A 12,461-nucleotide genomic window follows, 5' to 3' on the forward strand; every position below is an offset into this window, starting at 1 on the left:
TTTATATTTTGTTAAATGTGTTGTTATTATTTATCAAACAATCATGTTTCTGTAGCTATGCAAGCAATTTAGCTAATGGTTCGTTGATGATACCGAGCTTCGTCAAGTACTAATTTTGAATGATGGTCGATGGTACAAATGATAAGATTTATTATACTAGTTTCAGATTTTAAAATTTCATTCTGTGTATAATTATTTTGCAAAATCATATTATAATATACATGTAAACAAAATTCATTTATTAAATGAAGGCTCGAACTTGTTTAAATTTGACTTGAAACCAGATTTTAAGAGTCGAACTTTAATAGCTTGAATTGTTTACAACCTTGTACTATATATAATTTGATTCTTAGATAGTTAGATTGGACAAGGAAAAACAATTACACTAGTAAAAAAGTACAAGTGTTACCCTTCTTTATATTTAATAATAAGGTGCTCAGCGCAAAAATACACAAACTACAGGGTGATTGTTGAAACTATTTCGATGATATAAACAGGCCACTTCTTGAGTTAAGGAAGACGTCGAAGCACACGAGGAGAAAGCGCTTCTCCAAAACGTCACCGTTTCATATTATATTTTGGTACAATATTCTCTTTGTCATCTAATTCATCTATCTATATATTATGTATGCATGTTTTAATTATATATTTCATGTTTTAATGATTATATGTGATGCATTATATTATATAGGCTACTGTTATTATTCAATTTTAATGGATTATTTAAGCTGCATTATTAGTATTTGATTAAGAGAGATCTGAATTATGGCTAGAAAAATTGTGGTTTCATGGTCCAAATAGGGATTTGTTTATGTTTTGGTTTGTTTTAGAAAGGCCTCATATATATAGCAAAACTAATTTAATTTTACTATTTACAACTATTGCTAATCTCAAATAAATAATCTGAAACGTACTTTTTGATCATAAATCCATTGTCTCTTTCATATTTTATTGTTTTTAATTACTGCATGTGATTGAATATTTATAACCAAAGAAACGGGAAGATGAAATGAGAGTGTAATGAATTCTGATTAACCCCATTACTAGTGTACTATTAGGAATGACATAATGGACCAATGGAATATATATATATATGTGTGTGTGTGTGTGTGTGTGTGTTATATGTTGCTAGTTCATTCAAGTAGAAAACTGTTACAAAGCTTTATAACTTTTGAGAGACGTTATTATCAAAATGACTTGTTGAAAGAGCGTTATTTCATATTTCTGTTGATGTTTACACTTAACCAAAACGGTCACATGTGAACTAAAGTATGTCATAAGTTAAACTTGAATAGAAAAACGAAAATTTGACGCCTTTGCATTTTAAGTTATACCATGTGTCTTTACTCTCAATGGTAGAAGTACATACAAAATAGGGGTAGCCGCCTAGCCGGGCTGTGGGTGGGGGTGGGGGTCTTAAATAAGAAATAGAAACTACCAAAAGTGCCAAAAACTTGTAACCACAACTAAAAATGGCCAAAAATCCTTTTAAAAAATGCTAAAAAAACGTAACAAGTGGGTTGTCATCTTTGTTTTACACGGATACAACACTAGTGATGAAAATAATTGTGCTACAGGTCTCTTCCAATCTTGAAACTGATTAGTCTCATACGACTCGATTTTGATTTTTGAAATAAAATAGTTTAGCTACACGTACCGTACAACAAGAAGATATTGTTCAAATCTTATTAGAGTCACATGCTCGACTTTTCCCGACAACATTGATCTCTCTCCGTTTACTCATTATTTTTTGTTGTTAATTGGCATGTTTTTTGAAATTTGAGAAAGTGATGCTGATACTATAGTGAAAAGATCTAAACTATCTTAAGCAGTTAGGCTCTAATAAAGCTAATAAGTGCACCACTCTGCGGTACTAACTCTAGCTAATATAATAATAATGAATTGCCAGAAAACTATAAAGTAAGGAAAATAATTTAATGTATGGTACGACGACCTAACACAATCAATGAACGTCATTGTTACCGAATGAGCTGAATATAATTTTAAAATATCTTTAATTAATTGTTGGCACCTCTGTAATGATCAATGCATTGTTATAAACTGTACATGGTATTACACTATTACTACATATGGCAATTGATCTCCCCTTTAGACACAAAATCTAATAACTTGAATCGTGACATGCAGGTTAATATGTTCTCTTGGCTAAAGCCCAAGATTTAACTGCAAGTTTTGAACTTACTGTTTTGGTAATGGTCGTATATAGATAGACTAGCTTATGGGTCTGATGCAAGGGCATCTAGATGAAACTAATGTTGCAAGTCCTTTTATGTGTCATGTGTATTTGTTGTTACCTGAAATCTCAAGATTTTGGTGTTTTAATGCAATTTTATTTATATTGATATGTCTATCTCTGATATCTCATAAATGAGTGTGGTGGGTGTATGTTTAGAGTTCTACAAAACGTTCTAAGCTTTTCATGTGAAAAATGATTTAAGTGTGTAGCTGTGTCTTGTGTGACCAAAACTATTAGTACTTTACTAATCTGAGCTAAATGAGAACTAACATTTAAGTTATACAACATTTACCTTGATGCAAAAAAAATTTGAACTTCCCTGGGCTTTTGGCAGTGAGTAATATTGTGCATCAGCTAATTTAGTTTCGTTTCATTTGTTCTCTTTATGGTAAACTCGATGTTGCAGAGGATAAATGTTTTCAAATACTACATGGATATTCTGCAGCATTGAAAGCAAATTTGGTTTTACCTCAATGTCTGTTCTAGTTTTGGCCGATCCATTCTTATTGTAATTTCTTAAGTGGTAACTTTGTTTCTATAATTTTCCAACAGGTTAAATGGGTAAAATTCTGAAACTTTGATAAACTAGAAACATGTCAAGTGTACCAAAAGTCACCCGAAGTGCTTTTAATGTTTGCTTTTTTATACTGTAATTCATTTTCTACTGAAACTATTTGTCAAATTAAAAACTGTATGTATTGACCCAAACCAGTTTTGACCCATTACCCAAACCAGTAACCCGGTCTATTTTGTCACATCTTCTTGTCAGTTTCTAACAAATTCTTACCATTGCTGTTGTTTCCTATCAGAATATCTTTATATACCATATAAGGTGAACCATGTTCACATTGCATTAAGTGTCAAAGGAGCCATTTAAGTATTTAACTGGTCTGTATTTAACATCTTGTAGGTTGAGTTGTCTCATCAAAACTCATCAGAAGACAACATGGGGGCAGGAGGGCGAATGCCTGTCAACAACACCAAAACTGAACAGAAGAACCCTCTTTCTCGAGTCCCATCTGCAAAACCTCCCTTCACAGTTGGTGACCTCAAGAAAGCCATCCCACCCAACTGCTTCAATCGTTCCCTCATCCGTTCCTTTTCGTATATGGTATACGACCTTATTGTTGTCTTTCTGCTCTACCATGTCGCCACCACTTATCTTAACCTTCTGCCGTCTCCCTTCTCCTATGTTGCCTGGCCCGTTTACTGGATACTTCAAGGATGTGTCCTCACTGGAATTTGGGTCATAGCACATGAGTGTGGTCACCATGCATTTAGTGATTACCAGTGGGTTGATGACACCGTGGGCCTTATCCTCCACTCTGCTTTACTCGTCCCCTACTTCTCGTGGAAATACAGCCATCGCCGTCACCACTCCAACACCGCATCACTTGAGCGCGATGAAGTCTTTGTCCCTAAACCCATAACAAAAATACCATGGTTCTCTAAATACTTTAACAACCCACCGGGCCGTTTGATAACTTTACTTGTCACGCTTCTGCTCGGCTGGCCCTTGTACTTGGCTTTCAATGTATCTGGCCGGCCATATGATCGTTTTGCATGCCATTACGCTCCTAACAGCCCCATTTTCAACACCCGTGAAAGGGTCCAAATTTGGATTTCTGATGTCGGGCTTGTTGTTGTTTCATACGTGCTATATCGTGCGGCTATAACCAAAGGCCTTGTGTGGCTTATATGTGTCTATGGTATCCCATTGCTAATTGTAAACGGTTTTCTTGTTATGATCACATACCTTCAACACACACACCCTTCATTACCTCACTATGATGATTCCGAGTGGGATTGGCTAAGGGGGGCTTTAGCAACCGTGGATCGTGACTATGGTGTACTAAACAAAGTGTTTCATAACATAACCGATACACATGTGGCACATCATTTGTTCTCTACGATGCCTCATTATCATGCCTTGGAAGCAACGAAAGCGATCAAGCCTTTGCTTGGGGAGTATTATCGGTTTGATGACACCCCATTTCATGTGGCAATGTGGAGGGAGGCGAAAGAGTGTCTTTACGTTGAGTCGGATGACCAGAAGAAAGGAGGCGTCTTTTGGTATAAGAATAAATACTAATGAAGTAGACTTGTATCGTGTTTTATGTATAAGTGAAGAACCAGGTAATATTGTAGGATGTGTTTACATGTATGTGTATGGTCTATTGTAAGTTGTAATATGGTCTTTGTTGGTTGCATCTGGCAATGAAAACTTGTTTCAAAATGTGTTGTGAATAGTTCCAGCAACCTTTAATTTTAACTTGTATTATCTATAGGTTCGAGACATGTTACGGTTAATTATATTGTGTAAGTGTATTTGAAAGTTTCAAAAAAAGACCAAAAATTAGAAGAAAAGCAAAATGAATGGCAATAACAAAGGCAGGATACAAAAAGAGGGCTTTGACAGTTGGGGACTTTGACAGTTGGAATTTCAATATTGAAGCAATCAACCAGTCAAGAAAGTTTCATTCACTCCATCTTTTTTGCATACATTGTCTTTCCTAAATATAGAGTAACTTAAAGAAAACTTACTCTAGGAATCAGGAATCTCATATATTACATTTACATGTTTTCTGCATTTGGTGATACTTTCTACTAGTTTGTTAGGGACTAGTAGTCATAAAATAAAAGAGAACTTATGTATATATATATATGGTGACCCATAACAGAAACAACTCACCACGTATTTTCTTAAATGTGTATAAAAGTTTTGAAATAAATTAAAAATATATAGTCGATTTATATATCATACGAACATCACAAACATATACCAATTGCCCCGTTTATTAAAGGTTTTGACGTAAACTATAAGCAAACAACTACATGTAGATACAATGTGTAAAGGATAATTTAAAGGGAAATCAATGATGAATATATTGTTTGATGTTTTCAAGGTTACAAGCTAGGCCTTTTTATTGGGCAATTCTAGAAATCGCTAAAATTGATTGCAATAAAAAAAAAATCTCATATTTGATTTCCCTTTAAATTAACGATCGAAAAGTTCGTTAACTTGGTTGTCATGATTTCCCTTTAAATTAACCAAGTTAACGATCGAAAAGATCTCACTATCTCATACTCCACAGTCCACACATTTTACAATTTAAAGTATCGAAAATTTGGGAATAAAACCTCTAAGTCAAATTATGCCTCCAAATAAAAGAATCTGGTCATGAAGCTCACATATGCCTCCAAATTTGGGAATGAAACACACCACCACACATTGTCTTTATTATTTGTCAAAACTAATTTATCATGTATTTTGTCATTGATTATCATGACTATATCTTTGACGTTGTATATTACCATTTCTAGCAGGGATTTCCTAACTTAAGTAGAATTGTTCGGCATCAAGATATTATGAGCAACTTTGCCTTACAAGCTAGTGTTTCAAATCTTTGTTTTTGTGATGATGTTACATTATGATAAAGATAAAACAAAGATATGTGAAACTTGTGAACCACATCAGATATCACCAAATCTGTTATAAAGATTGAATAATTAAATGCTAAAAAATTGTTTGTTAAGTTTTTAATTACATAATATTATATGATATTTCTTTAATTGATGAGGAACCTAATAACCAAAAATTAATGACATAATAATAAGAAGTAAAGATACACTTTAAATATATTCCTAACATACGGAGTATTGTTAACTTCACAATACAGGGACAAATGCACACAAGTAAAATCTGTCCTAACCGACTCAGATCTGTTACGTAACGCAATATCAGCGTGTCATCCAATCTCCACCGTTCATTTTTCATCTCATCTCGTCCGTCCATCTCATCATCCCATCTGCCTATAAATACCCTCCTGCACCCGTTACCTCCCACATAATGATAATCTATCCAAAAAATTTCTCACATCTCAACAGATAAAAAGAAAATCCAAAGCAATTAGTAATTCTGAAATCCAAAATTTACATAAAATTCAAAATCAAAACGTTATAAAAATCTGATTTGTATACATACACACACACATATATATATATCTATATAGGTATATCAATTGTGAATTGATTCCAATTTATTCAGTTAGGGTTAGGGTTTGGTGATAATATGATAGATCAATCGCAGATGATGAATAACAATCAGTCACAGATGATGAACATGAGCCAGCCGTTGATTAATCCGTACACACGTGTTGCTGCGGGAGGCGGTTACGGCGGCGCGTGGATGCACGCGCCGGTAGATCAGGTCCAGTTTATTAACCAGCAAAATATCAAGGCATCTGGATATGTTACGTCACGTAACAACAACAAAAATTGGAAGGCTAAAAAAGGTAATAACAATAATAATAATATGAATTTGAATAATATTAATAATAATAACAAGAGTAGTATTGGTAATGTTAATGTAGGAGGATATAATTTACCTTCGTTAAAGGAATTACAGCAACAGAATAGGTTAAAAGCGAAAAGATATATCAGTAAAAAGAAGTTTAATTACAGTAGTAGTAAATCAGCTCCGTTTGCTCCTAGGAACACGACGTCGTTTTTAATTCGTGCTAAAAAGGCTGGAGGAATTACTGATTTGGTGTCGCCTTGTCCGGTGACGCCTGCGGTGTTGCCTACGCCGATATTTTCGCCATCTAGGGAGGTTTTAGTTGATATGGCCAAGGAAGAATGGGGTGTGGATGGGTATGGGTCAATGAAAGGGTTAATTAGGCTTAGATCGTCGGGAAATGATGACGACGAAGAGGGCGGGTCGAGTGAGAGCGATGTGGAGGAGCATGTGGAAGTTGAGAGGAGACTGGATCATGATTTGAGTAGGTTTGAGATGATTTATCCGAATTACGGTAGTTATAATCTGGAGAATCGAGTGGATGATCAGGATACGCATATTGCGCAACTGGAAGAAGAGAATTTGATGTTGAAAGAGAGATTGTTTTTCATGGAAAGGGAGTTTGGGAATTTGAGGAGAAGGTTGCAGAGTTTGGAAATGAAGAGTCAGCAGGGAGGACAAGGGTTTGTGGAGAACGATTCCGAGAACGATAGTGGGAGTCGTGGTTTTGGCAGGTCGATTGATGAAAGTAATGAGCCTTTGGAAGATAATAATGAAGTGAACCAGTGTTCTGATGGAGTTAAGGATGGTAAGGATAGTAACGAATCTAATAAAGTTGAAAATGGTTTGCAGGGAATGGATGTGATGAAAGGTGTAGCCGATGTTCGTCTGGAAGAGAACGTGGTGAAAAATGATGAAAATGTGGATGCTGAAGCTACTAGTGGTAAAATGGAAGATGAAAATGCGAATGTTGATAGCTATGTGGATTAATGAGGAATGGAGACTGGGGCTGTGTTGATATGAAGCCCCTTTTGCCGACGAGAGAACTTAAAGTTTGCTTTATGTGCAGATCATTCTTACATTTGGATTCACTTTAGTCTGGTGGCAAACAAACAGCTACAGGTTATCTTTTGACTTTATGATTGATTTCGTGCTTTGTATTAGTGTTTCGTGTTTAGGAATTAGGAGTAAGAGAGTGATGAAACTTTAGAAGTTTGTATTTGAGTTTTATATGGTTTTATACACCTTAGGTTTATTAAGAACTGTGCAAATGACTGCTGTGTAAATCTAGTGGTTCTAAATAATATTTTACTTTTATGCTATGAATGATTTGCTTGTTGTGATTATTTCACATTTTATTTCGTCTTTTTGTGTTACAGTCGAGCCTGTGTACTTGATTTTACCGGGTTCATCAATTCTTGCATGCAAAGGTATAAAATAAATGCAGGGATATACATGAATTGTAAGTAATTGATGTTTTAAAGTACCAGACATACCATTGGTGTTTGTGTTTGGTTGTTTTTCTTGTAGATGGAAAGTAGTGAAAGTGAACAACTAATGAGTGTTCTTGATTGATCGATAAATTTCTGTGTCACAACTCTTTAATTGTAAAGACATAGTTAATTTTTGTTTTTTATAATTAGTGAACTTCAACTGAGTCTGTAAAGTCAAGTTTGCAAGGATTGTGTAATACGGAGTATGTAGCAAGGCATTGAATATTTTTTGCCGCTTTTGTAGTCAAAATGTTAAAAGTTTATTTGAAGAAAGAATTGTTGGTTGACTGTAATGTAACTTCTATAATGCTGTGGGATTAGCTTTTGAAGTGAGATTACATACATAGGAAGATGGATTGATATGTAGCTTGGTTTACGAAGTTCAGCTGACAAATAGTTGTTTTGAGGTCGTGAGAACTGAGAACGGCTTGAGCCTGATGTTATGGCAGCCTGAGCACTGTATCTAAGAGTGGAAAAATTTCATAGTTTGCAAAGAAGTTTAGCATACAGAACAAACTTGGGAGGAGTCGAGGCTAAAACTCAAATCAGAGAACAGAGGAATAATCAAGTATCAATTCCATGGTCATCGATTGGGCCAGATGTTATGTGGACCTCCCCTGATCATCGGTTGAATTGGAAATGTTGAGTTGAAGGTACTACCCTTGATGAACTTCAGAGATTGTTTTGTGTCGGTGGGGTTGTTGGATTTGCTACGGGCCGGATTTTGCATAGCATGTAGCACTTTACTTCTCAAGCGCTTTGGGAGATATGCTTTTGTATCGGTTTTTTGACAATTGATGGATTGTGTCTATGTAAATCTGTAAATCTTAAAGGGATATGAGCATAGTTATCGACTTGTGATTTTCGACTCGACTCGAAATATGATTTTTTGACTCGTGACTCGAATCGTAAGAGTCGGGATATTTGATAATATATAATTTTATAATTATATATAAGCATTTTATTGTAAAATATAATATTTTATTGATATATTCAGCTAAAAATAGAAAATACAATTAAAATAATGTCAATTTAATAGTAAATAAAAGAGTTAATTATTAAAAAAAAAATGAAAAAAAAAGTTAAAATTTGTGACTCGTGAATCGCAACATGACTCGGACCAACTCGCACAACAAAATACGAGTCATGTTACGAGTCTGGATCAAACACGAGTCATTTACCGATTCGCCTCGTTTTAACTTTGTTTTGACTCGTACGAGTTTGACAACTATGGACGTGAGTATATTACTATGTATTGTATGGTAGTTATATTTAGCTTGTGTTTCTTGCCCTTTCACTTCCATTAAGTCAAATAAGAGTAACTTTCATGTTGTATTCATATTTAGAAATATACAGAGTAGAAGTTATACAAAACAATATGTTGCAACATCAAGCGAATAAGTAGCACAACAAAAAATTGCTACACACCCGTATAAAAAAAGGTGACATGGAAACGTCAATTATAACTCCTTTTGCATATCATATATGTTTTGTTTGATAAGAGAAAAGAAATTAATATAGGTATCAGCTTTATATAATAGGTGTGTACGTAATTAGTGGGGGGAATATATGTATATAAAAATTGCATGGATCGATATAAGATAAATCCCACATCGAATTAAGCCGCTAACAAAGACGTCTATTTAATACCGACATAATTAGTATATGTTGCCTTGGAGCTGGACTTGGTCTCTCGGGTCCTCTCACCCAAGAAGGTAGGGGGCTTCAAGGCATCAAAATTACAAATGGGTTATCTCAAGATATCAATGTTGAATCTTTGAAACCCAATACCCTATAAGGGTTTTTTTGTTTCCCTCTATTTTGAATGAAAGTTTCATGATGCAGATAGATTTAGATGATATGTATTTTACAGCACCGCAGATCTTTTTTTTTTTCAAAATCGGAAGGGGTGGAAATCCCTAATCGAGGCAAAATCACAATGGTTCAGTTTTTTAGTTTGCGTTGATGGTTAATGCTTCGAGCTACATTAATTGTACGTGGTGGTAATATTATGCCGTACCTTTGTCTGTTTAATTGTCAAGCTTGAAAAAACACATTATAGATGCAAGTTTTGGGTTTTTTTTGCTGATTAACGAGTGTCATTATGGATCGATATGAAATTTAAAACTCGAATTAACAATGAATAACTGTACTTGTATGCTCCAGGTAACCGATTTACAGGGTCATTGTCCAATACGATCCAGAAGTTTTCATCATCCCTTAAAGCTTTGGACCTTTCACATGATCAATTAAATGGAACGAATGTGGGAGCTATACTTAAGCTAGCTTGAAGAAGTAGATGTTTCCTCCAATATATATATATATATATATATATTCTTAAAGGTCCTGCTATATCTAAAAACATATATAGGAGAGTACTAAAACTCTAAAAGCTTATATATACAAATCTTTCATTAATACACTCATCAAAGGTGTTCCATCCGAAGCTCAAATATATGCATGTCAGACCGTTTGTAGCAAAGAGTATATCGATTTGAGCTCTTGCATCCTAGGACCTAGTTTCCCAAATGTTTTCAATCACTCAAAAATGTCACCCATTTTGATATTTTCGAAAGTGGAATTTTAAACACAATTTCTGTTTGGTTTGGTTTGGGGATACTTTTTCAGGGTTGTATGCTCGCTCTTATCCTATGATCAAACAACTTCCTCGGACCCATCCCTTTACAACTATGTCATCTAGCTAGTTCATCTTCAAATACTAGACTTGTCAATGAAGTGGAACCATATATCCCCACATATATGTTGACCGTGTAGTGATCCAGCTAGCTAGCGGCAAGGAATTATATGTGAATTCAGCCGCAACCTTAGCATTGGATTTGTCTAAACGATTAGAAACAATATATCAGGAGAGATTCCACAAAGCTTGTCCCAGCTGACTTCGATCAGGTACTAGATTATCTAAACGTGTTGGCATATATAATAACTTGTCAGGGAGAATTCCTTCTAGCACATATAACTCCAGTCCACTGAACCTGCACACTACACAGGAAATATCGAACTATATACGTTGAGTTGCAAGTAATACCCAACGTTATCAATCAGGGTGACGAGGAAGACACATATGAACTTTGGATCAGATTGTTTTTTATCGGTGGGGTTGTTTGATTTGCTACTGGATTATTATAGACGCAAGTTTTGGGTTTATTTTGTTGATTAACAAGTGTCATTATGGATCGATATGACTATATATATTTCTTCATGCTACCATGAAATTTATAACTCTGAAATTTAAAACTCTGAATTTTTGACAATGAATAATCATATGAATGATTACGAAATGCAATGAAATTATATATGTTGCTTTCAAAAATGACCTGCAAATTTTATACCTGTATTTTGACAATGTAAACCAAGTCATAGAATGTTACAAGATCAGATTTAAAGCTAAGGCTATATATATATATCGTAAAAGTAGTATAGAATGGTCAAGTGAACAATGACTTTTAGCCCCTTTCAACGTTTAGTTGTGTGGCCATTTTTGCGTGTTCATTTATACAGAAACCAGACATCCAGATAAATTTCATATTGTTTTGTTACATATACTAGAACATGATTAAAAAAAAGTATTCGATGTTTTTGTGTCTTTAGTGAATTGCTTTTTATGACTAAATCGATAGCTCATGAATATTAATTTTGAGTAGTTATAATTTCACCTCTTTGATCGGCTAAGAGCTAGTTTTCATTTGATGACATTTTCCTTAAAAGAAACTCACAAAAAAAAAAAAAAAAACAGTTTTGCAACATGATCAATCGAATAAGTTGCAAAAAGCAAATATGTTACACACGTACCTGGCCGTATAAAAAGTTGACATGTGAAACGTCATTTATAACTCTTTTACATCATGTTCTTTTTGCTCGATAAAAGAAAACAAATTAGTATGCATATTAGCTTAATTTAGGTACGTACGTAAATAGTGGTGGTGGGGAGGGGGATATTAAGAATTGCATGGATCCCGCATCGACTTAAGCCGCTGGCAAAGACGTCTATTTAATGCCGACATAATTAGTATATGTTGCCCTGGAGCTGGACTTGGTCTCTCGGGTCCTCTTACCCAAGAAAGTAGGGGGCTTCAAGGCACCAAAATTACAGATGGGTAACTCAAGATATCAAATGCCTGAATCTTTGAAACCCAATACCTACCCTATGAGGGTTTTTTTTTGGCTTCATTTTTTATATATTTTCTGAATAAAAGTTCCTGAGATGATGATCCATGTATTTCTAGTTTAATTTGCGTTGATGGTTAATACTTCAATCTACATTAATTGTCTTTTTAATTGTCAAGCTTGAAAACACAAATTATAGACGTTGGTTCTTTAAAAAAGTTACAGTATCTTGACCTTATAACAGTAATTATTATTAGAATTGAACCATTCCCATCTAGCTAGCAAACGA

General features: G+C 34.5%; 2 protein-coding genes across 2 annotated transcripts; both read left to right on the forward strand.

Moving 5' to 3' along the window:
- Nucleotides 1–529: 529 nt before the first annotated feature.
- Nucleotides 530–4,467, forward strand: LOC122578445 (delta(12)-fatty-acid desaturase FAD2-like). Its single transcript, XM_043750417.1, has 2 exons — nt 530–581; nt 3,168–4,467. The coding sequence occupies exon 2, from the start codon at nt 3,204–3,206 to the stop codon at nt 4,347–4,349; it is 1,146 nt and encodes a 381-aa protein (XP_043606352.1). The 5' UTR covers nt 530–581; nt 3,168–3,203; the 3' UTR covers nt 4,350–4,467.
- Nucleotides 4,468–6,350: 1,883 nt separating this feature from the next.
- On the forward strand, nt 6,351–7,544 carry LOC122596060. The gene is made up of 2 exons (XM_043768572.1): nt 6,351–6,552; nt 6,631–7,544. Exons 1-2 carry the CDS (start codon nt 6,351–6,353, stop codon nt 7,542–7,544), a joined length of 1,116 nt encoding a protein of 371 aa, XP_043624507.1.
- The last annotated feature ends 4,917 nt before the right edge of the window (nt 7,545–12,461 follow it).

This window comes from Erigeron canadensis, chromosome 1 (genome assembly GCF_010389155.1).
Source record: "Erigeron canadensis isolate Cc75 chromosome 1, C_canadensis_v1, whole genome shotgun sequence".
Taxonomy (NCBI): domain Eukaryota; kingdom Viridiplantae; phylum Streptophyta; class Magnoliopsida; order Asterales; family Asteraceae; genus Erigeron; species Erigeron canadensis.

Excerpts from the sequence above, each read along its gene's own strand:
- LOC122578445 (XM_043750417.1), top strand. The coding sequence starts at position 3,204 with ATGGGGGCAGGAGGGCGAATGCCTGTCAACAACACCAAAACTGAACAG.
- LOC122596060 (XM_043768572.1), top strand. The coding sequence starts at position 6,351 with ATGAATAACAATCAGTCACAGATGATGAACATGAGCCAGCCGTTGATT. Across the intron at positions 6,553-6,630 it reads AAATTGGAAGGCTAAAAAAG|GAGGATATAATTTACCTTCG; the intron begins GTAATAACAATA and ends ATGTTAATGTAG.